This window comes from Calonectris borealis, chromosome 6 (genome assembly GCF_964195595.1).
Source record: "Calonectris borealis chromosome 6, bCalBor7.hap1.2, whole genome shotgun sequence".
NCBI classification, from domain to species: Eukaryota; Metazoa; Chordata; class Aves; order Procellariiformes; family Procellariidae; genus Calonectris; species Calonectris borealis.
In genome coordinates, this window is record NC_134317.1 from 338193 (window position 1) to 362772 (window position 24580).

At 38.4% G+C, this 24580-nt stretch overlaps 1 protein-coding gene across 1 annotated transcript in view; it reads right to left on the reverse strand.

Moving 5' to 3' along the window:
* Positions 1-24580, reverse strand: part of TANC1 (tetratricopeptide repeat, ankyrin repeat and coiled-coil containing 1) — a 100259-nt gene that overhangs the window by 56340 nt on the left and 19339 nt on the right. Inside the window, exons 2-3 of the mRNA XM_075152602.1 lie at positions 18668-18742; positions 4728-4928 (exon numbers count right to left, since the gene is read on the reverse strand). Coding sequence (XP_075008703.1) covers positions 4728-4928; positions 18668-18728 — 262 coding nt within the window. The 5' untranslated portion in view covers positions 18729-18742. The remainder of the gene's footprint in view (positions 1-4727; positions 4929-18667; positions 18743-24580) is intronic.

Below are 24580 nucleotides of genomic sequence, written 5' to 3' on the forward strand. Positions count from 1 at the left end.
ATCTTTGGCATTCACTGATGTCTTTAAAAGGAAAGCTGCTTCCTTTCTCTGTTCAAGCATGATGGTATCAATAATTTAAGTCAGTAAACATTTACTTCAAGGGTGGCAGCAGTATCTTTCATTCACACCTTAAACGCCAACAATCAATTTTTTGGAACCTCCTTTATACATCAGTATTTTCATTCCTTTAGTTGACCCTCCTAAATCAGAGTACAATCAACTATTACCCCTTTAAGAGCATGAATATTGGTTTAGTTGCACACCTGTAATCAACTAATGCATGTAATGCAACTAAGCCAAGCAATGTTCATTCTAGCTTTATAGTAGAAGAAACACAACTTACTGTGAGAGTTCTTCACTTACTGCTCCCCTTCCCAGAGTTGTCCTGCTGACAACTTTTTCCTTGTTCTGTTTGTTTCTGCTCTTTTATCCACCTCCTCGACTATTTCATTAAGGAAGCTTTTGACTCCAAATGAACCGGGCACTTCAGTTCTGCCAATAATTTCGGGCTCCTTAGTAATTTAAGATATAGTTTCTCTCTTTCCTCCTTTTATAGTTAGAGTTGAGGACTGAACTGGGGCCAGAAACACTGGTACTCTTCCAAGCTCTTCTCACAAAGAGCGAGCTCCCCCACCTCCTATGCAAATAATTAAAACACAATGTCACTCGCAGCAGATTGCGCAAACGGGACTGTGCAGCTTCCCGTGTTCCAGTGAAGAAGCTCAGCTTGCCCTCCCGTGGTCATGCCCGCCGATGTGTTACGAGGTTCTAGTGGCTGACCTACTTGCAGATGAATGGGCAAAAAGCACCTATGACCACACCTGCGCTGCAGCGAAGACGCCTCTCGGCTGTGTACGTTTGTCATCCTGCCCGCCCACCGTGACAGGAACGATCAAATAGCGAACAGTGCTAACATACTGGTCTCCTCGCACACGAGGGCTGACCAGCTCAGTCTCAAGCCTGCGCCCCTACCCGGAGGGGCAGCGGATGAGAGAAAGGACACGAAAAGTGGGACGCCAGAGATCAGGATAGCAGTTTCAAAGAGACACCAAAACCAAAAAGTCCTGTGTTAGTCCAGGGGTCCCCAGACTAGCAATTTCCAATCTGTTCTGAACAGATACCTCTAACTTGCTAAACGTGGAAGTACCTAAGCGCTTTTCTCAGTGAGATGAGTCCCAACTTGAGAACGGATAATTGCACTATTCCTGGCACAAATATGCCTACGATGGAACAAAATCCTCTTAGTCTAAAGGGACAGAACGAAAACACCACACTCCCCACAGTACCTCTGTGGCTAATCCGTACTGGCAAAAGAATATTATTCTCCAAGTCATCTGGAGTAGAAAACTACAGAGGTATACAACATTCACAGGGAAAATCATTTCAAGCATAACATCCTTTACCTACCATTGCATTTTTAATTATATTAAAAAACCCCAGATAAACTCAAAAAACCCTGAAGCAACCTAGAAAGTAAAATAATCTTCAAAATTAGCAAATATTCACACGAGTGAGAATATGCCTGACAGGAAGGGGGGGGGGGGAAATACTTTTCCATTATTTTAAATTATAAATTAAACAGTTTCTGTTTGGATTTATACATTGCTTGAATGTAAATTTACAAACTGGCCTTATATTTTGGTTGTTGTTGCTGTTTTTCCTATGGTACTACTGCTAAATGATATAGTAAATTACCAAAATTTACTAAGATGTTCAAAATGTTTGCAGTACCTTTTCCTTAACAAGATACAGTCAAAGAATTTGCTTTCTTTCAAGCACCATCTATCTATGAGTGTGCAACTTTCTAAAAAGATAGGAAATTAAGTATCAAACACACTTCCATCATCAACTAAATCACTTTTGGTGGAACTAAAATGCTGTTTTTTCAGCAGTTTATGTGATGGATAACCAGATTGCAAGTGGATGAAGGAATTACAGAAGGAAAAAGTTTGCTCAAGTCCTACTCAAAATGCTGACACATTTTAAAGAAATGACAATGGATAGAAATACTTGCTGCTCACGCAGCAGTGAAGCCAAGGAAAGAGGTGAAATTAGAACAAAAAACAAAACCAAAAACACCCCTCTGAAGCCACAGATTAACACTCACTTGGAAATATGCAGAAAGGGCAATGAAAGGAAAAGCAGTAAGAGCAACTTGTCACTTAATTAATTTACATTGAAGATCCTTCTGTCCTAGACCATCACTAATTGGAGTCTAATTCTGCGAAAGAGTTTGAATGTCAATACCAGTTACACAAAAACGTAAAACATTTTACAGTGCATTTCTTACTGCAGAATGTTCTTCCATTCATCGTTTTAAAATTATTTAACCAGGAAAAACTATTTTTATTCACTGATCATATAAGCATAATTAAGTAGGTATTTTTTGATCAGCAAATATAGATGCAGGACTAGATAAATGTAAGCTAGAGTATAGACAAATTCGCTAGAAAAGTGGGAACGTACTGAGTATGAAGCCCTCAGATATAGATGTTTTCATGAACATCAGTGCAAATAACGATTGGTTAACTACAACTTTTATTTTTTATAACTCACTCTGAAACACACTGTCAGGAAAATCTCACTGTTTTTAATTTACTAACCAAAATTTTTAACTAAAACTACTCAGACTCAATAAGAAGTTATGAAAAACCCTTCATTAAAACCTGGGTAGCATTTAGTGAATATACTCTTTAATAATTACCATTGAGTATACATACAGTATATTGGTTCGGCCTCGTAGACACTAAATAGACCTTTATTTCAAGGAAATAAGTTATGCAAGGGTATCGCCTTATATATATGACCATCAAGATGCCTGGTTATACGAACGGAACGGCAGAACAGAAATAAAGGCAGAACAAATTATTACATGTCAAGGGACAATCTTTTCATCTGCTCTATTACACAGTTTCAAAGACTTTAAAAGATATTAATGATATGATTTACATTGAAAAATACATCTCTAAGTAGTTGCTTTGTCTTCACCTGTAAACTGAGAGAACCGAAATTAGAATTTTGTTCTACCACTGGTTAGATAACTTCATCACTACATCTTAACTTCAGAACTTTCCGCGCAATTCTTTCTTCTTTCTTTCAGCATATCCCGAAAAATCTTTAACTTGCTATTTGTAAGCTACTAAAACAGAGTGTTTTGGAATCAGTACATTAGTATTCCCTCTCTTTTTATTACTCTTGCCCCAAATGCTAGACAGATGATTTATATTAAATCATCTTCCATCAGCTATAGTTTGTTGAAAGTCAAAGGAATAGCACAAAATGTTTCCATCAGTATCATATCACCTGGCTAGGTATTTGCACAAAATAATGATACATAAATGCCAATGCATTCACAGCACTTCATACTCTTAAGAAATCTTTTTCTTTGGCTATATACCACAGTGGAATGACCCTGAAGTCATCGTGAATATGGCTTTTCATTCAAAATTTATCAAGTGTTGCACGTTTTCTGCAAGAGAAACAGCCTACAGCAGCCTATACTAGCCTATACTCCGTTTATAAAAATGTGTGTCACTAAACTAAATCATGGAGTGAGGAGGTCGGTAAGATATTATCTCAAATGTACCTAGAATGCAGTTAAATTTTCCCAACAGTAACAAAACTAAGAGTTAGATCCTGACCTTCACCTAGGTCTGGCAAAAATCCCATTTCCTTTTCCATTACAAGGACTTCACCCTATCTTTTAAAGTTGTTCAGCACGCAAATCACTTGTAGTAAGGGACAAAACAACAAAATACCATTCTGTAGCTCAAAATTTTTACGTGAACTGTCAAAAACAACCCAGAATTATTTAAACATGAAGTCAGATTATTATTTTTAAATTTTGAAAGGAAAAAATACATATTGATAGGTAACTTAAACCAAGAATACTTTTTACAAATTGTATTTACTATCTTGTGGCAATTTTTTGAGCAACGTTTTTTCTTTAATTTTATGTAAAATGGGTCATTAACCAATGATTAACCAACCAGACATTTCTCAGTGCTGACAGAAAACAACTTTCGACACTCTGTTCCTAGACCTTATAAGCTTTACAACAGCGAACCTCAAAACTGTTGAGTGTCTCCACAAGTAACAGGAATACGGACAATTTCACTTGACGCTCAAGCTTTGACCTGATGAGACCAAGTGATGCGAGCGTGTTGGAATGATTTATATGCACAGAATGCTGATAAAAAGGGAACCAGATGGAGCACCTTATTTAGCAAGGCTCACACATAGTATGCGGTCATTAGTAAGGACACAGCTGCTGAAAATGAACACATTTCTTGCCAGTTTCAGCAGCAATTAATGTCTCTATTAATACATTTATGTATGTAGATGTGAATAAAATAAATGAACTGTAAAATCCACAAACAGCATTCACGCTTACACAGCCACTAACATCTGCATAAACAAAGGTTTTTGCAGCTGTCCTCTACCTAACTGATATACTAATCATAAATAACCAGTTTTAAACATATTCAGACATTTCAATACAGGTATTTGCGATACCAATTAGAATAATTCTTCGCCATATGAAATAATATATTCTATTTAATCACCAATTACCTTTTTTCCTTGGGAACATGCAAAAAAGCATTCACTGCTCTTGTTCTTATTGCGAACGATTAACATGATTTTACTGTGTTACTTTTATATAAAGCGTATCAAAAGCTGAGTTAAAGTGCTATGAAGATTTTAGTTGCTCATCAGTTTCATTTTACCTGGAGACTTTTTGTTTGATCTTGACTGCACCAAATAGGACTGGCGTGGCAGCAGAGGTGAAGATGGCAGCGACATTGAGACTCCTTTAGCCAAGTTCATTCTGTAAGTGTCCTCAGAGACTGGCTGATTGCCAATGGGAAAATCTGCATTGTAGCCAGATGTTGCTATAACCTGCAAGGCATTCTCTGGGGAGGAGTCACCTGCCAAAAATAAAATTTTGTCATCCGTTATGTGATATACCAAAATAAAAAGCATAGAGTCGCGTTGAAATACAAGTATTTAGCATAGGAAAACATATTTGCCAGCAACTGTTCAGCATGGCTTGTCTTACTGCGCACCCTCCACTGCAGAACCCAGATAACCACTAGAAAAATTTAAATATATAAGTAAGCGAGATTTTATTTTATGCTAATAAAGACAGCAAGGGGGAAGAAAAACCTCACTTTCAACAAAGTAAGTACTTTTCAGATTTCATCCTTAGAGGTAAAACCAAGTTTCCTATGAAGATAAAAGTATTTTTCCAGCTGAAAAGGTATTTTAGGATCATCGTGATATCCTGAAAGTCAAGATCATCTGAAAATATTGTTTACTGAACTAAGTAAAGGAGGAATTTAGCTGGGTTACACTTCTCACTCAATTAAAAGGTGGGTCAGTAAAAGGTACACTCATAGATGGCCAGTCTAAGCTTTATTTTTCTGTTTTAAAACTGAGAGGTCCAGTTATATCCAATTTAACAGCAAGAGTGATTTTTTTTTTATCTAAGGAAAAAACAAGCTATTGGTTCTCAACCTAGTTAGTGGCACATCAAAACAGGGAAATACACTCAAAACAGAGAAATTTCTTGCTGGTGCAGGAAACACAATTTCAGCTATACCAAGAATATATTTTCAAAACAACAGAAAAATATATTGCTCACAGTAATGATTCAAAGACAGCAGACATACATGTTGAAAGTGCTAGGTTTTTCCCAGTCAGATGACAGAAACAGAGCTGAAAAAACAAAGGTTAACAACTAACTACAGCTTTTTAAAATACACAAATTAGGGTAATGCTCAATAATTTAAATTAACTATTGTTGAAATTGAATTGGTATGACCAAAGATAAAAAATAGCAAAACAAAACTGATGCAAAGAGGAAAGACAATGCCAGAACATTTTTCAGACAAGTCCATGTGCAACAAGCAGCATGGCTGAAGTACTGGAACCCGAAGTACAACTAGAAGACAAACAAAAGAGAAGTAATATCTTTTCAAATGTGAATCCCTCATACCAGGTTTATTTTCTTACAGTAAGGAAACACTTCAGATAAATGTGGCTCTACAAGATCCGCATTTCTTGTTCATTCTGTTGTCATTCAATTGCTGCCTTCAATTTTTAACAGCTGTTCTCCTACCACATTCCACTACAGGCAGCATTAACTGCATACAATGAACTTCCACACTGTGTCAGAAGGAAAAAACCACAAACCCAACCCTTTGAGAAAAGTAAAAATATTTTTGTCAATTTAACTACCGCTCTCTTTTTTGAGAAGTATGCATGGAAGATAAGAAAACCAAACATGCATGAATGTTAAAGTCTAATTCCGTATTTCCAAAGGTGCATGTATTTAAGATTATTTGGGTTTTTCTTCTAGCCATACTTTTTTCCTCACAAGAACCACACAAGGGCTATGTATGATAAATGACCTTGAAGAACGCTTCAAACTTTTCTTAACATTTCATAACTGTAAAACTTACTCTCTTATTCTTCTGAAACCAACTGAACTACCACCTTCCAGAAGTCCTCCTCTCAAAAATTCATAGTAACAGGCAATGATTTTAAGGAAACAACTCCAGTTTCATCAAGTCAAGATAGAAATTAAGCACTAAGTAACTATAACTTTATATTCGTTTTTGAAGTCCATTGCAACTATTACAGAGGTATAACTATTGGTTTAAAATCCTGGAACTAGAAAAGCAGCTTGAATGTTTTAGCAAGCTAACTGTAATGCTCCGTTCTTAAAAGAAAAGTACAGCCTCAGTATATATTTAAAATAAAAAGACTAATATTTTAGACACTATTATCACAAATGTGAGATTTTTTCTGAAACACCAAAATATCTAAATTACTGAGTTCCCATTCACTTTCAGTGGAAATCAAGAAGCTAAGGATTTTCCTTCTCTGCTCTTTTAGAAATTAAACTTGCACAATAGCTGTTTTTAAACACTGATTTAACATTAGGTATATTATTATTTGTTATTCAATACAATACATGTGAGTTTGCGTCATAAATTGTTGAAGAACGCACAGAGAAATTTGTTGTGGTATTCCATTTTTTCCTTTGAATGTAAGCAAAAAGCAAGGAAGTAGCACGGTAATGCAGCTAACTACAATTAGAAAATACTGGCATTCTTGTTGGAGTTTTTTACTAGATACGTTGCCAAGGTTGTGATTTGGAATTTGTGTAAGTATTCTGGCTGGAATGCTAGTGAGGAGGTGCAAGAGACAAGAGAACAACAAACAAAAATTACCTCCTCCCCCTTCGGGGTTAATAAAGCCACGTACCACCTACAATTCCGTAAATTTCTATTTTCCCTTTTACTATGACACAAACAATCTGTGTTTAATTCATTGTCTTCTGAGTAGACTTTTGAATTAATTTTAATTTATCCTTCTCTATTGTATATGAAACGTTACACCATGGAAGAGAGCTAGATGGGGCTAAATACACTGCTGACATAACTCTAATCAATAAGTTTAGATTGCTTGATCATGACAGTAACTTGAAAGATATTTTACAGTCCATATATTCACACCACTGTATCTTAGCAATTTTTGTTGCAGCAGTACTCTGATTTTTCCTATTTTTATATTTTCCTGATAGCACCGCACATCCTGTGGGGAGAGGTACAAAGGCCAGGCTTTCACGACTCCGATTCTAAGAGCAGTATGACTTAAAAAAAAAAATCCAAAATGCATATCATAGAAATTCTCCTTTTCAATCACTTATTTTCCTAATTTTACAACAAGCTTTTGCTTATTGTCACTCACACACTCATGCTGTTAAGATACAATAGCTCTTTAGAGCAAAAAATCACACCTTGAGAAAACCCAACCAATCTGGCTTCAACCTATGAGGACATCATATCATCAGTGATGCTGGAACATGTTTAAACAGTAATGTATTCTGCTGAAGCAGAAAAAAGCATGTTATGAATGAAAAACGGTTAGGACACTATGGAATAGCAGACAGCTATGAGACACAAATCATTCCAAGCAAGCAAAAACCGCACAGTTGCTCCTGCAGGACCTTTCTAAAAAACTGTTAACTAAATGCGACGCTAGCTAACAGACCAATCCCACATTCGTGACCTCAAAAAACATAACAGGAATAGAAGGGAACCAGCAGAACTCATACACCACAACCCTCCGAATACTGTCCCAGCCACAGGCACAAACCAGATCTTCTACCAGGAGGACACCCCCCCTAGACCCCCATGATCCAAGAAGAAGTCTGACAGTAGTAAACAGTAAATGGACGCCTGTGGCGTCTGAATGCTAGAACCTCACAGGGACTCAAGGGGCTGCTCACAGAGGAGCAATCAGCTGACGGTAACTAAAAGCTACCTTCAGTTGAGGAAGTCCCCAAGTCCATAAACAGGTAGAGGCTGGTAACAGGGCAGGAGGAGAGCTGCTCGCTGCGCCTTCTCTCTTCCCTACGCATCTCCTCAGGATTACTCTTCCCGCTGGCTTTCTCCCTGACAGAAGTAAACATACTCTCACCCCCCAAAAGGGAGCAAGAGGTAAAGAAAGGGGGTGCGGGGGCCCGAAGAAGTAAGTGTGTAGGAGGGCGGAACTGGGCAGAAGATTTGGAAATATATCCTGTCTCTAGCTGAGGCTAGGATGAGGCTCAAGTTTCTTTTAATAATGTCAAACTAAAACATACGGAAAGGTCCCGTGAAATCCCACTTTCTTGTTTTTAAAACCTCCGAGATTTACATTTTCCACTGCCAAGTAGCCTCTGGACAAAAAAGTTTCATAAGCATCAATCAACACCAGAGTTCTTATTCAGTGGTCAAAGTAACCATGGAAACAACTTAATAGCTTTAAAAACCACACACAAAAAGCTTTGAGAATGGAAATCAAATCCCAGTTTAGTTGCACCTAGGGATGCAACTGAAAGGCATAATCTGATTAACAAACTACTATTTTTTTTCCCTTAAGATACAAAAAGATACAAAGATGGCTGACTAAAGTAATGTTTTTTGTAGAGCCTCATATCTTAAAAGAGAACTTGAACTTTAAGATTAAACTAATCCTTCTATTGAATAGAGAGGATAACTAAAATGAAAACCTTTACGGTGCGTATGTCAGTATTAAACATAATAAAACACATCTAATTCTTCATTCAGTATAAGCTGCTTAGAAAGCAGAAGAATCTAACTGCTAACTACTTTACCAAAATAAGTGTAAACTGGAGTTTGGTGCAAATGTTGGAATTCAGAGTATTTTAACATGAAGGAATAGGACCGCAACCTTCAAAACAGTGAAAGCTGAAACAATGAACACGCAGACTCCTTAAGTTTGAATATTGACAGCAACTACAGAACACACGATGTTCCACAGACTTCTCTCAATATGTATTCCTGAGATAGCTGATTTTGTCTTTTTCTCCCTTAACCTATCTACTGGAGCGAAACAAAAGACTCTCAACCCACTTAAAAAATAGATCTGATACAAAATTGTGCTATAGCAGAAGAAATCTTAAATTCTGCAGTTCTGCTTAAGATGCTTTTAAAAAAAAAAAAAGTGTTAACTCTACAGGATCCCATGGCTGAAGAAGGTTCCTCGCACGCACCACGGGGTGAAGCGCACCAGCACCACCTCCCAAACAAACGAGAACTTGACTGTAACGGCCCGGCTCTGACCAGATTGCTCTGGCGCGGAGCGGAAAGCAAAGCAGCAGTGAACAAACTTGTTGCAAACTTCGCGCTTTTGTAACACGTTTGGGGCAGGCGGCACCACCCTGGGTACCGCTGCTAACTACCCTTAGGCAGAGAGAGTGTTAATAGGCCTGGTCTAGGGCTATGTGGCCACCACGGCCACTGCCGGCTTACGTCGACACTCCTCAGAGATCAAAACACGGAGAAGACACGAAAGCAATCCGTGTTCTCTACCGACGAGAACACAGCCAGCACTAAACCTGGCGGCCGGCTCAGCCTCCACCTGCATGCAGTTCTGTCTGCAAACTGCCCTGACGCTTCTACTGGAATAGAGGAATCGCTAAATTTGTCAGCCACTCGTGTACTGTTGGTGTTAAAAACTGGGAGGGTGGTCAAGCAGCGGAAAAGGTTGCCCAGGGAGGCTGTGGAGTCTCCATCTCGAGACTCTCGAAGGCCAACTGGACGCAGTCCTGGGTAACCACGGTGCTGCAATTCTTTGGCGACTTCTGCATACACAGCCATCACTGAAACTCTCGCAAACCTCTCTGGAGAATCTTTACCAGGAAAAGCTGAAAAGGTGAGCTTAAGAGGTGTAACTCCTTTGCCATTTTAGAGCAAGCATAATGGTCGGAGTTGAGACGGAATTAAATCACATTGACATGGGGAGCATGCAAAAGATTGTGACGACGATAACTACTGCTGGGTTATTTTGTTAGCTGCTTTACACGAGGCTTCTGTTCCCTTCACACCAAGCGCCCCATGATACCTCTCTGAAAACTGCCGAGTGTTGAAGAACAGCACAAGCAGCAAACCGTACCAATCTACACGCACATGCGGCACTATGAAAAGAAAGACTGTCTCTGCAAACAGGAATATCCAACATTGGGCTTAGACGTTACTACTGACAGTCTTATTAAACTTTATTCTGCTTCGTAGGATGTGTTTCATCCTAAGAAATGTTAAGAAAATATGAGACTTTACAGACAAGTTCAGAAGGAAAGTATGAGTGGGAAAAAGAAATTAGTTGTATGGCATGAGGAAAGCCAGAACAAAGCATCACTATGTCTAAGTAATAAGAAACTGTTTAAGGATTACCAAAGACAGTGGGTTTGATATTTTAAAAAACAGTTTTCTTCTATGTTCCATTCCCATCCTATTTTTCAACAGAATTGACAAGCAACTGCAGAGAGAACTCTGTAGCATGGTTCAGTGACTGTGTATAAGGTGCTTTATTTTAATTGCAAAGCACTGATAATTGCCCTTTAGAGGATCCTTTAAAGGATTTTAAAGGATCCTTTAAAGGATTTAATTTCTTTCAAAATTAAAATGCTTACATGTGTGCGCGTACTTGTACACACACAGCCAGTCCAACGTAGTGAGAAGGCAACTAGGAGGACAGAAGGAGCCAAGTGACCCAGTCTTTCCAGTGAGGACAAAGTAACCACTCACACTACTACCAACACTGATCAGGAGTTGAAGAAAAATTCATGGTAAGTGAAGTAGTTCACCAGCTAGCCTTCTGCGATAAGAAAACAGGCTTCTGTCACGTAAAATACATGGATTTGGGAAGATCAACACTTAATTCTTTTGCTCTTGAGACTCTGGAGAGACCAGAAGAGGGAGAAACTAGCCTGGAATGGGAAGAAAACTCATTACAGCCTAAGTAACAGAAGCAGTGAAGAGCACTGAGTGAGAAACAAACCAAGTAAAGATTAGAATAAAAGGTCCAAATGGACAATCTTTGCCAGCTATGCTAGTACTTGACATTATTTGCTCACTTTCTGGCATTTATTTCTGAACTCCGGATTACTTTTTCAGCACACAAAATACTAATGTTCTCTTGTAGTGCTTGCTTAACAAAAAAAAAAAAAAACAATTTTTAAAGAAAACAGTGATAAATAGAGGTTATTTGACCACTGAAGTAATTTCTATTTATGTGTTTCAAGGGCACGATTTTGTTTTGTTTTGTTTATATGTACACGGGATTGTATCACTGGAATTAGCTTCTGGGAAAAGACATTCACCACATTAAATACTCACTGCTCAGCAAAAAAAGGGGTTTAAACTCTTAAACAACTGTCAACAGCTGCAGAAAGTGGGCAAAGCAACACAGAATAATCAAAAACAGCTCCATATTTTAAGCATGAAACAATGCTTCTTCTGTTGCAAGATATTTTTAGACTAAAAACAAAAAGTCAAACTGAAGCTTGAAAGTATTGCAGTCCAAGTTCAATGTTCCAGCTAGTAGATGTGTGCTTTATGCACCACAAAGTCCCTTTGCGCTTAAAATTCAAAGCCTAATATCATAGAGAGTTTGGACAAAAAAAAGCCAAATGGATTTGCATATTTAGTTTTAAGATGCAAACTTATTTTATTTAATGATTTCAAGCCTTTCAATTTGCCAGAAGGGTATCTGAAGCTCTTGCTGCTCTCAGCTTGGTTACAAGTGTATCGGTCAGATAGAAATGTTTAATGAGACATAATGCAAGAAAGGTGGGGTTCAAATATGCGTATAACTAAACAAGTTCAGCTGAGTCGAACCTTTACTGCTACAGGGGAGTAACTCTGAAAACACTTAATTTTAAAATAACGATTAAGTAGTGGGTCTTAATAAAAGATTAGGCCTTCTTGCATAGCAAATTCACTTTCATTTTTAAGTAGCAATTTGGTTGCCATTAGCAAAAAAAATTGTGTCAGTGAATTTAAGCACATTTATATTTATCTTTCAAAGCGCTGCGCTAGTGCGGCGCGTCAGGCTTGTAACAGTGGCCTATGCTAATAGGAAAGGAAGAAAGAAAAACAAGAATGGCAGAACATCATACGAGTGATCACAGCTCGTGCCTTTGAAAGCCATTTTATTTTTCAAAAAGAATACTAAGTATAATCTCAATTTCTTAATTGTATTGGATAATATGTAAAAAAAAAAAGGAAGACATTTCAAATTCACGTATTTCATCCAAATGTTGATAAAGAGCAAGGCATACAAACAAAATAACTAAGAGTATGCCAATCTACAACAGAACATAATGCAGAAATGAAAGCATCCATTCTATCCTAACATGCAAAAACTTTGTACACTCATATTTAGGTCAAAGATACTTTTGTAAAGATACTGGAATACAAGAAGGAAAAACAAAGGAAACTAAGTCTCGAAGAATATTGTAAAAAAAATTAAGCCTGACCTACAGGAAAATCAAACAAGATCCAAGAAAGATTTATTAGTACGGAACTTTTTTGTAGCCCAAATGAAAAAAATCTGAATATGAAGACAATCACTGAACGTACAACGCATACGAATACATAAGCACTTCAATAGCTTTTATTTCATCATCCAGAAATCAAAACCACTGATCTCATTTCTCCAGATTCTCTACCTTTAAAGCACTATAGCATTACATTCTAAATATTATCTTTTTGTTGACATAATAGTTTGTCCCTTGTTATTTGAGCACTACATGAATGTCTAACAAGCCTTTAAGCTGGAAAACATAGAAGTCCCCACTACTTACCACATTAATTTCTACTGAAATCAACAAAGTTTTCATGCATACAGTGTGCTACATTTGGTGTTAAACTTCTGATGGGATTCAGTGCAGGAAGAACACTGCAAACTAAGCACAATACTTCCATTATTCATGTTCCTTCAGGCCTGATATTGGGTCAACAGAACAACAATGCTCATGCTATTAAAAAGCCATCTGAAATAATTGAGCATGTTCGGTAGAAATTTAATATAAGGGATTTTCTTTTCAAGTTGAAATACATTACAACATTGAACTACATTGTCTTTTGCTTAGTAAGTAAAAAAAAATGTGGATTCCCAGAATGCAGGCAAGTTGCTTGCTTAGGACAGTTAAAGAAAACAAACATAATTATATACTGCAAAGCAGCTGGCAGCATATAAAACCAACAGGAAATACTAATACAAATCTCTCTCTGAAGCATTTTTAAGCATTCAAGAACGAGTGGCTGAGTAGAACTTCTACTAAACCAATCATAATTTTAAAGTATTTTTTGTTTATATTCTGAAGCTTGTTACGTATATTGTTTAAACTATCTCCTCATCATGGACGCAGAAAAGACTTGCAGGTAACCCCGTAGAACCTGAGTTCAAACAACAGTCGTCTGGCTCTGATTTCTTGAATTGTGACACTAAGGTATGAAGTTTCTGTGCTATACTAAATTAAGAAAGGTCAGCTCCTTCCAAGAGAGGCCAGAGGCAGAGAATCTCCCAATGGTTACAGAGGTGAATTTAAAAACCTCAAGGAAAGAAACCGGAAAACAAAAATTCACCATCAGCTACGAAAACACCACAGAGAGAGGGCAGAAAGAAATTTCCAAGGTAGTTAGAAAGAAACACAGGATAGAAATAAAGACACAGAGATTATCTTAAATCTAGAGAATAAAGACCGTTAACAAACCAAAGGCAAAAGGCAAAGAATAAGGACAGAAAATGTGTGCCCTAAGCAGAAGTCATAAGGACTGGTGAGAGTCCCCATCAAAAAGACTAGGTCTGCCATTTCTTACTAGAAAGACACCTTCTAAGGAATCTCTAAAGGTCTTGGAAACTCTTCAGAGTTTAAAGAGATAATATTTATTTGATGATAATAGCCTGACAAAGAGGAGAAAATACCAAATTTCTACTTTGTTTCTGAGTGAGGCTGAATGAAAACCTTGAGAAACAAAGGGAAACAGAGAGAGTAATTGCTGTACGTTTCCAGCTCAGTGTACATGAGTGAGTATAAAACCACAGATTACTTTCCGGGACACAAAAATTAATGTTCCCGTTTGCCCTCTTCCTGCTTGGTTCCAAACATTCACAAAATAGTTTTCTGTTACTTTAATGTGGCAGGTGCAGACTCTGGGTTTTTTCCCCTCGAGTTCTGTCCTTTACCAAGTATGTACCTCACTTTAACGGATGGAAGGGGGACAAGACAACACAAAAATCAACTTACAGATACTTATTTCTATACAACAGAAATAACGATGTCTGAAGGAGTATAAAGACAGGTTGTGTCATACTGCAGAAAACCTGAAAAAAAGCTGGATGCAGAAAAAGTTGGATGCCTGGGTCAAAAAATTGGTTTGTTTGAAATTTTGTTCCTTTGGCACATCAGTTTACCTAAATATGGTATCAACTGCATTGTCTTCAAATCCACGTTTAGAAGTAAGTGCAGTAAGTTCTGTTTTGAAAAGTTGTTCTATGCATAAACAACATGCTGTCAACACTGCTCTCATCCATGTTCATGTATGTTTGCACATACTGATACACAATTACGTACGTAATTACGTATGTGCATGTTTAAACACACAAATTTTGCTTCATTTAGATTTTACCTAATCCTACAACAGCCACCTACCTATCAATGCCTCCCAGCCACATCTAAATAAACCCATTCCAATAAAACAGTTGTAGAAGAAAGAATGATTACTGAAGCAACTGCAGGATCTGAGCCCATCTACGTATCGCTAGCATACTGCTATCGGAGTAGCCTAAGGTGCCGTTTTCCCATCCAAAAGCGAGATTCCCACGGGACAGTCTTCCACCTGATCAGGGCAGAAGTTGTTTATATAAAGACCCTCTACCAGTGTTTAGCATAGCACTTCAGTCCCCCTCCCAAAAGCATCAACACTAATTCTTGCAACTCTCTTTTTCAAGGTAATCCTGAATTTAAAAAGTTATTAAAAATTTTAATTCACATAGTCAGCAGCTAGATTTCAAAAACGTTATGCACATCTTCAGCTCCTAAGCCCTTATGTCAGGGCAAATGAGGAAATTCTAACATTACAATCCATACAAGCTATTTTTAAAAAAAGTGTCCTAATTTCTTTGTGTTCTTTAACCCTTTTCCAGACTTTTTAATACTACAGTTGTGCCTTCAATCCAGGAAAAAAAAAACCATTCCTATTTGCACTGGTTCCGCAAGGCTAACAGATGTAAAACCAGTAAGATATAGTTAATGCACAAACAGGAAGTTCTATTCAGTAAAACAGGAATCATCCCACTCAGATTTGAATTACGCAGACTTCCAGGCGTTCCTTTTATGCACAAGTAAACCCATGGGACGACAGAGGTTACTTCAGTTTAAGAATGAACTATTGCAGTTTAGCCTAAACCTCTTCCAATTTGACTAGAGTGAAACAATCACAAGTGGTCAAGACAGAGCTTGCAGGAGTTACTGCTCCTCAGCTGCAATTCAACACTCAACGCCTCTCCCCCGTCTACTGGGATGCAAAGTATGACAGATTTACCCACGCACCTTAGCAGAAGTTTGCAAGCACATTCATACAGTCAATTTTGAAACTGCTACGGCAGCTTCAGGTTTTACTGCCTTCTAGCTGTTCAGCATTATTCTGGGTATATACTGAACAACTGGGTATATATTGAAAAAAGTTCACAGAAGACTTCCTGATCGGGTTCAGTTTGGCACTACTGAGCTGCGCTCTCTCATCTACCTCCTGCTACATTCTGAGGCTCTGAAAAACCTGAAAACTTTTTCAGAACTTCATCAGCAAAAAAATCAAATCTATGTGCCCACGAAGCTGAGAGAAGCATCTAAATTCACTATTGCATTACTCTCTTAAATGGTGGCTAGAAGGATGGATGTTTCCACATTAACTGTCCCTCAAGTCAGCTTCCATCACTAGCATCCACTTCCACTCTCTTCCTAGTTCTTTGGAGAGTAGTAAATTTTAAGAGCTGCTGTTGTTATTAAGGACCTAAAGGGCCATGAAATGGGACAACTCTACAATTAAAAAAATTTCCATTTCTCATTGTTTGGAGTTGGACCAGGAAGAGGAGTGAGCAAAAATTAAGCTCCACAAAGACCAATGTTCTTGCTTCACATCTTCTCTAAAAGCTGAGAAATGTCTGACGGCTGAAAGAATTGGAAGGTCCTTTGGAACAGAAAGCTGTTAAACTGAACACAACTTTAGAGGAAGTCCTGGATGTAACAGAGAACGGAATGCACACCTTTCTTTTCAAACTTTTCACAACATCTTCAAATACAAAATAAGCCAAAATCTCTGGAATCCACTGTATAAATTAATTACTTCCTTTTAAAAAGCTGCTCCTGCACTCCTCCTTACTCCAGCTTTCACCAGCCACACATTATTCACCGATTTTTCCCAATACTTGGTTTCCGTAACATTAATCCATACATGAAACTCTAGAGCTTTGCTTAAAAAACAAAACAGAACAAAAAAGCCAAACCAAAAATGAAACCAAAAAAACTCCCACACTCTAACACTCCCCTTGGCGTTCAGAAATACGGCAGCATTGTATTTGTAAAAACAAAGGGAGAAAATCCTTTCTTTTGCACACATTAATCCAGACAGATGTGATGAGATCCTAAAATAAAAAATATGTGTTTTCTGACCTCAGGGAAAAAGGCTTTTCAAGCTCCAGTTTTAAATCAAAGCTTGGTCAAAGCTCCATTCCAAACATCCTGATTTTCCTTTTGAGCTTAAACCAATTTCCATCTAGTATTTTAAGGAAAAATGTACCAATGAGAGCCTCACCACAGGAATCTTTAGCCCACTATGTTTAAACAACTCCAGCTGGTAACATAGTCAGCAGTACATACAAAATTAACAGGATGCCTTTCGTCTTGCTCTGTGATCACTTCTGTGCATCTTTGATCTAGTGTCAATGTTGTTTCTTCTCAGGATAGACCTCATCATTCAGTCACTTAGAAAGAAACCCTGGAAGCGTGTAAACTTCAGAAGACCACAAGAATTTCCTGAAGAACACATTACCTGCCAGATGAACACAGAACTGCTTTTTGCAAAAGAACACCTACAATACCCTCCCCTTGTAAGACTCAGTATAGTTTTAAAAGCTGCAATGCAAGATACGTATATAACTTGCTTTTCACAGAAAATACGACTGCATTGTTTTAAAGGTTCTGACAAATGTGGATGTAGTTGTCTATATTACATTCTGCACTTAATACAGTAAAGGAATATTTGTTTTTACTTTTTTTTTATTCTGGGAGTAATAAATTTATGTTGTCAAAGAGCATAAATTCACTCTTATAGATAATTTAGGCTCTAACTCATCAGAAAATCAGATGTATTAGGCTACATTAATAGTCTGAAGTTAAAAATTTAACTGTGAAGAAAAGGTAGCTGTCACTCAGGTCCATTAGCTTTCTAGCCATCGCAGCAAAGACTTCAGCACGACCTGCGCAGAGCAGGCAGGTTTCATACTCAGCCACCCACACCTGCGCTTCTATAACTATTACTCCTTCTCAAAGGGCATTGCTGGTCCTTTTCTCTGCCCTCGAAAATGGCATTTAGAGTTCTTAGTTACCCTTTTCCCTGGCAATACAGGGTAATACAAGGCAATACAGATAAGTAGGGGCCTAACAAATTTATGGTTAATAGTAAAATAGGCTTTTTTTTTTTTAAAGTAAAATTTGTTGACGATTAATTTTACCTTCAAAAACCTCTGTAGTTAAAGCAAAAACTAGAACATGATAGAAGTTTGATAATCAACTTAAAAACTTTTCACTAAATTTCTTTTCAGTGAATTTTTTTCTACATACATGAACAATGAAAATTCTATCGCCCATAACACATAATGGTTTTTTCCTAGAACACAATTGAGTAAGTAGTTTAAAATGTATTTCTATAGTTCAGGGTTCTGAACCTCTGGCCTTGGGCCGTGCTGAAGCTGGCAGGACAGTACACAGAGGCTGCTCTCAGTGTTTCTATGGCAAGAACCAAGGGCAAGCTGCTCTCCTCTGTCCTTCCCGGCAGCGATCCAGGAACCAGTGCGCTGGATGCCCTTCCAGGAAGCTTTAGACTTTAGACTCATGCTCAGCATGTAAGCAGCCCAGCCAAAAGGAGGAGAGGGCCTACGGCCTGCAGACCTCCCCACAGCTGGCGTCAGCACCAGGAGTCACCCGCTGCCCTAAGGATGGCGCACCACTGCTGCAACGGAAGGAATTTAGTTGCTGGATTTATAATGCACAACTCATCTACATTATAAAATATTTTATTAATATTCATACCTGAGTCTTTCTTGTTGCCTTTTCCACCCTCTCGGCTCTTTTTTAAAACTGCCTTTAACATTTTAGATGTTGCTCCTAAAGGATAACAGAAAGAAACAAAAATAAATGCAACATTAATACCGTCCATTCACACAAAACTGAACAAAATAAAGATAGGATCAATACAAACGAAACAGTGAGGTAATCAGAAGAAACTTTTTGGTAGTTACATCTGTTTTTCACAGCGTAGCTTGGTTAAGCAAAGTCCTGATGCACAAGGAATGTTTTAATACTTGAACTAAGCAATTAGAGTTCTTCTTATACAGAAAAATAGTACAGCATTCTCCACATTCCACATATAATTAAGGTTACAAGGCTAAGCCCCTGTAAGTTACTGTAAGACACTGGTGAAAATAAAACAGAACAAAGGTCTACCTCCTGACCGGCATTCATCAGCACAGCTGGGGGAGCAGGCGACATGTTAGAAACCCGCTACCAGCTGGAGACTCCAAACTGCAGGAGTGTAAAACAGGGGTGACAATGGGGCATGGTATCATCACACAACTGTTCTTGACCAACTTGTTCTTGACGCACTGTTGACCAACACAGAAAAAGCTGAACAAACTCCCTAGATCACTGCACTGCTATGTACACGCCTACGTGCCCACGTACCCACGCCTGTGAGCACATGCATTTCTGTCTTCCACAACTCAAATTTAACAATCAACTTCAAGTGAGCAGCAGTTGCACATTTCAGAGGATTATTAATTATAAGAAAAATATATCTGGGATGTAAACTTGGAAGACAGTTAAGTTGTTTCAGATAACTATCTTCAGTTACACAGCAAGGAAAATGGAGTGAATGGAATTATGAAGAGCGTTTCTTTCTCAAAAAAGCTTTCTGGAGCACCTATAAATTCTAATTTCATTTGTTTTCTCTATTGAAAAATTCCAAAGATATCTCATTTTAGGAAACTTGCAGTACAGAATATGCAACAAGAAGGGGAAAAAAAAAAGACTAATCTGACTATGCTGTCTTATGTAACGGATTGCTGTAAAAACCACATGAAATCAACAGGAAAAGCAAAAATCTTCCATCCAAAAAATCCAGAAAGTTCAGAAAGTTCACTTCTTTTTATGAAATAAAGCAGAAAAAGAAGAATCAGTACAACAGAGTTCTTAAGCTTCTATGAATAGCCTGAAGCACATACAGCTAACGCTGATTAGAAAACTGGAAGGTTTCCAGAGCCTGTATTATATTCAATGCACAAACCCCTGGGTCAGTTCCACACAGGTACAGCTGTGCACACAAACGGCTGCTTTTCATGTGGCAGGGTAACATCTCAAGCAAGTTGTACCAACGAGTTACACTCCTTAGTATCACACACCACAGGGCAAGCAGGCAGCAAATGCACTAGCTTCTGTGCTCTGCATCTCGGGCGAAGTATCTGCTCAGCATTACACACAGAAAAAAAGAGACGCTCTGCTAACGGTGTCTCTCTGCAAATTACAGAGGTAAAACAAGTTCTGCAGTATTTTCAGGTGTTTCCCAGAGAATGTAAACTAAGCAGCCCTCTCCAGTTTCAGCATTAAAAAAATTGAAAAAGCCCACAGGAACACCCCCAAAATTGGATCAGCTAACTGAAAAATTAAATAAACTAAAAGGAAGCAAATTATGATTATTTATGGAATATAAACCATAAGTAAATTTCTGCAAATAAGCATCACTGTACTAATACTAGAATGTCAAATGCCATTTGGGAAGAGGGAAGCGGTTTTTTTAAACATATACTCTATGTGCTTATAATATCAGTGACTCGATATCAATCATATTCTATAGGCAAAGGCTACATGCCAGCTCTCAACACACCTGTCCAGCAGTGTAGAAAAGGCTGGATTGAAAGAACATGGTTAACGACACTCCCCTGAGCAATGCTCTATTTTTCGAAAAGAAGAAAATATCTCTTAAAATTCAGTCGCAAGATCATGAGAAGGAAAAACTAAATGCAGCGTAAGGAAACACTCTCCCTTCCTCGCTTGTCTGGATGAGCTAGATACAGAGACAATCCACAACAGCAAAGAAATTTCGGAGATTAACAAACAGCACCGACAAAAAAGAAGTTTAAAAGGGAACAACCTGAACCAAAATTTAACTGGTTACTTCCTTTGAAACACCATATACTTCACGTTCCCCAACAGCCACTTACTGGGGGGATAAGAAAGATAGCTAAGTGCTGTATCTCCACTCTCACTCACCACGTGTGTTCCCAAATCGTTCCCCCTTTCCCAGTACTTATGCCTTCCAGCTTTGCAAATGAAAAAAGCAGCACTTCTCCCTTACACAACAGCTTTCACAAACAGCAGTAACAAGGAAAAACGACAAGTCACGTCCTCAGGTACACTGTTGCAAAAAAGGAAGAACGGCTTTTCTGAGAGACTCGGACACGGTCAGCTGGAAACAGCCCATCTGATGGTATGAGAAAATCAATCACTTAAGTTGTATGAAGACCAACACTGCCTGTAAAAGATAGTCAGTCATCATTCCACTCTATCTGGTACTAATGAGGCCTCTGGAGAAGCCTCCGTCCAGTGTGGGCACCAGAATTCAGATCTGGACCTGGTCGAGAGAACGGAGAAGACAACGCCAGAGATCAGAGGTCTAGACACCGCAACTTGAGAGACTGAAAAGGTGGTTTATTTTTACGAGCAGAAGACTTGAGGAGAGACCTAACTACTTTAGCCTGTTATGTATTTTAAGACTGTTACACAGAAGGGAACAATCTACCCTATATATCAACTCTTGATAGACCAAGTAATACGAGTCTGCTTTACAGCAGACAAAATTTAGCTTAGACACTAAGAAAAAACTTCCTAGCAGTATGGACAACAAAGCACAGGAAAACTGCCAGCCCGTAAGGAAAGAGTGGAATATTCATCTCCGAAAGAGACACCTGCAAGAAAAAACCACACACAACTGGTTGTGGCTGGAGTAAGACATGTTAGGCTGAGGATGAGAGATCCAGACAAGTTAATGCATTTCATTTGCATGACAGTGCAGTTGTCAGGGAACGGGGACAAAACCAAAACAAAAACCACAAGACAAGGCGTAAACCTCACAAGCTTCTGCTTCAGGCATGAAAAAGGATTGTAAACTTTAAAGCTTATTTTTCTTCCAGTTCTATCAAAAGTTGTTTAAGAATGGAAACCTTTCGGATGGACCAGATCCGTTAGCTGGAGGATGTGCTGAAGGGCCTTCCAAAAGCCCTTCCCACACCTCTGTGCTGTGACCTCAGACTTCAGCCGAGAGCAATATACGGGCCACAAAAAGGTTCATCAGAAAGCTGTAACTAGGTATCAAATAGCTAGTTACGAACCTGTAGATAAGAAGAAAAAAAATACTAAGGAAGGGCTTCAAACTCTGAAGATTTAGGCAGCTTTCCTTCCTTTAACAACTGGTATCTCTTACAGAAATTTAGTGCATGAGGAAGAATATCATTTTTTGATTAAATAGAGTCTGGGGGTTTTTTGAGAGAGAGTCATGTGAACACTTTGTATTTTTGGAAATCAAATCCATTTCAAACAGTATTAACAAATAAAGAACCTAAGAATATCCTCCATAGTTTGAAATATGTATGAGATAAGAGTGACTTTACATTAAAAATTATGTATAAAAGTATTATTTGCATTATTACAGATATTCTAATGTTACAGACAGCTAACTTTCCTCTATCCCTATAAAATATTGGTCTTTCTTAGGTACAGAAAAAGGTGTTTAAAAATATTACTGCTTATAACAGCACAAGATTAAAATTTGCAGATTAAGCAAAAAAGGCTTATACATACATAAATGATGCCAAAATTGTGAGGGCAAGCATCAAAAAGTTAGGAAATTAGAAATTTAAAGTCTGGACCATGCAATCCAAATTTGTGCTTCCCTTGTGCATAAATTGTGCTAGAAACACTAATTACGTAAGCATGTCCTGTGCACTCCTCCGGTGCAAAGGATGTCCACAAACAAGCTAAAACCTCGTCTGTCTACAGCACACCGACCGGGGCCCAGGAAAGCTGGGTTCTGTTCCTGGCTCTACCACAAGGCCATTGCGATACACAGAGGCAAAAGACGGCTCAAACACTTAAACGTATTTTTCTTGAAATCTGAATGATTCACCTCCCAAGTTTATTACGTGTTCTTTCAGAATAGCTTCCTCCCTGAGCGTATCACGTAGGCTGCAATGGCTGCAGAAACATGTGTGCACTGCATGGACTTTGGCTATACAAAATAATTAGAAGTGCTGTAGTGAGTGTTCTTTGCTCAAAGACCAGGCTTCTTGAATCTGAATCACACAACTGTGTAAAGTACAGTACTGTTACAGGACAGCTGTGATACACATTTCATACCTATCAGCCAAACTCTTGGAAGTTGTCATTGTTATTTCTCCCGGCAAACAGTAGACTCCAGCTCCATTGTTCTTTTTCCCATGTTCTTGATCACCATTTTAAAAAGGATCTTTCTAATTTTAGTACAAAACTCGTGGGGGAAAAAAAATCTGAAAACAACTGTTCTGACTCATCTCAAATCCTTCCAGCCACTTCACACCCAACAATACTGGTCCATGTATGAATTTGGAACTAACACAGGCTTTGTGCTTCATATTCAGACACTGGTCATTTGTTCGAGAACCCTAGATATACAGCTTTCACTTTAATATTACAATTTGAAGGTCTTGCGTTCTTTGGAACTCATTTTTATATGTAATTGGACAGTTCCTTAAAATGAAAATTTTCTCAGCTCATTTTACCACGTTGCAATTGAGGTAAATGTACTCAAGGATATTGTAGCTTTTAATGTTACTAGCAGGCATTCACAGGTTCAGTTAGAGCATTTAGTGAAGAAAACAGCATTCAGTCATGTAATTCAAGGCTGAAATATAACACTTATGTAGAAGAATGGGAAGTCTAATTAGAGCTGCAGAGACATTCTTAATTTGGTATTCCCTAACTTCTGCCTGGCTTTGAAACGTTGATGTTTCTTCTAAAATTATTCAGCGTTGTATATTGTTGGTATGCCAAATGTATGACAAATTTTACTTACAAGCACTTTAAAATCTCTAAAGTCTTGCAGAACAACAGTGACTTTATTAAAATTCAGCTGGTATCACCACATGAACAGGGAAGAAATAGTCTACCTGAAGTATTGCTGAAGTTCACAGAGCATGTCTCATCTAGCTCTGCCCTACAGAGACCACTGGATGCATTTCTTTTTTCTTCCAAAAGTGATACAGCTTAGTGGTGTAATGCAACCAGAACCAAAAATACAAGAGGGTAATTATGAAAGAGTTTGGTTTCACAGACCTGATCGTCGGGGGGGGAGCCTACTGCAAGTGAAGACAATGACATTGTTGCAAGAGAACTGGATCTTTCTTAAAAAAAAAATGGTAATAATAAACCACAACATTTACAGGATCTCGAACAGCTGCAGTGCTAAAAGAAACCCTCTGGCAGCTCAAAGAGAGAAGAAATGTGATCTTAAAAAAAGTCAGCGGAAAAAATAATGGGTGCAAAGAGGAATCCGATGGACAAAGAGGCAATGAGCACAAACTGAAACATGGGAGGTTCCCTCTGAACATCAGGAACACTTTCTCACTGTGAAGGGGACCAGCACTGGCACAGGCTGCCCAGGCAGGTTGTGGAGTCTCCCCCCTTGGAAGTATTCAAGAGCCGTCTGGACATGGTCCTGGGCAACCGGCTCTAGATAACACTTCTTGAGCAGGGGCGTTGGACAAGGTGACTTCCCGTGGTCCCTTCAACCGCAACCGTTTTGTGACTCTGTGATTAATGAAGATGTTGAGCAGGATTAGACTCAGTATTGACCTCTCAGGTACACCACCAGCTCCTGGCCTTCAGCTAGACTTTGTGCCACTGACCACACGTGTT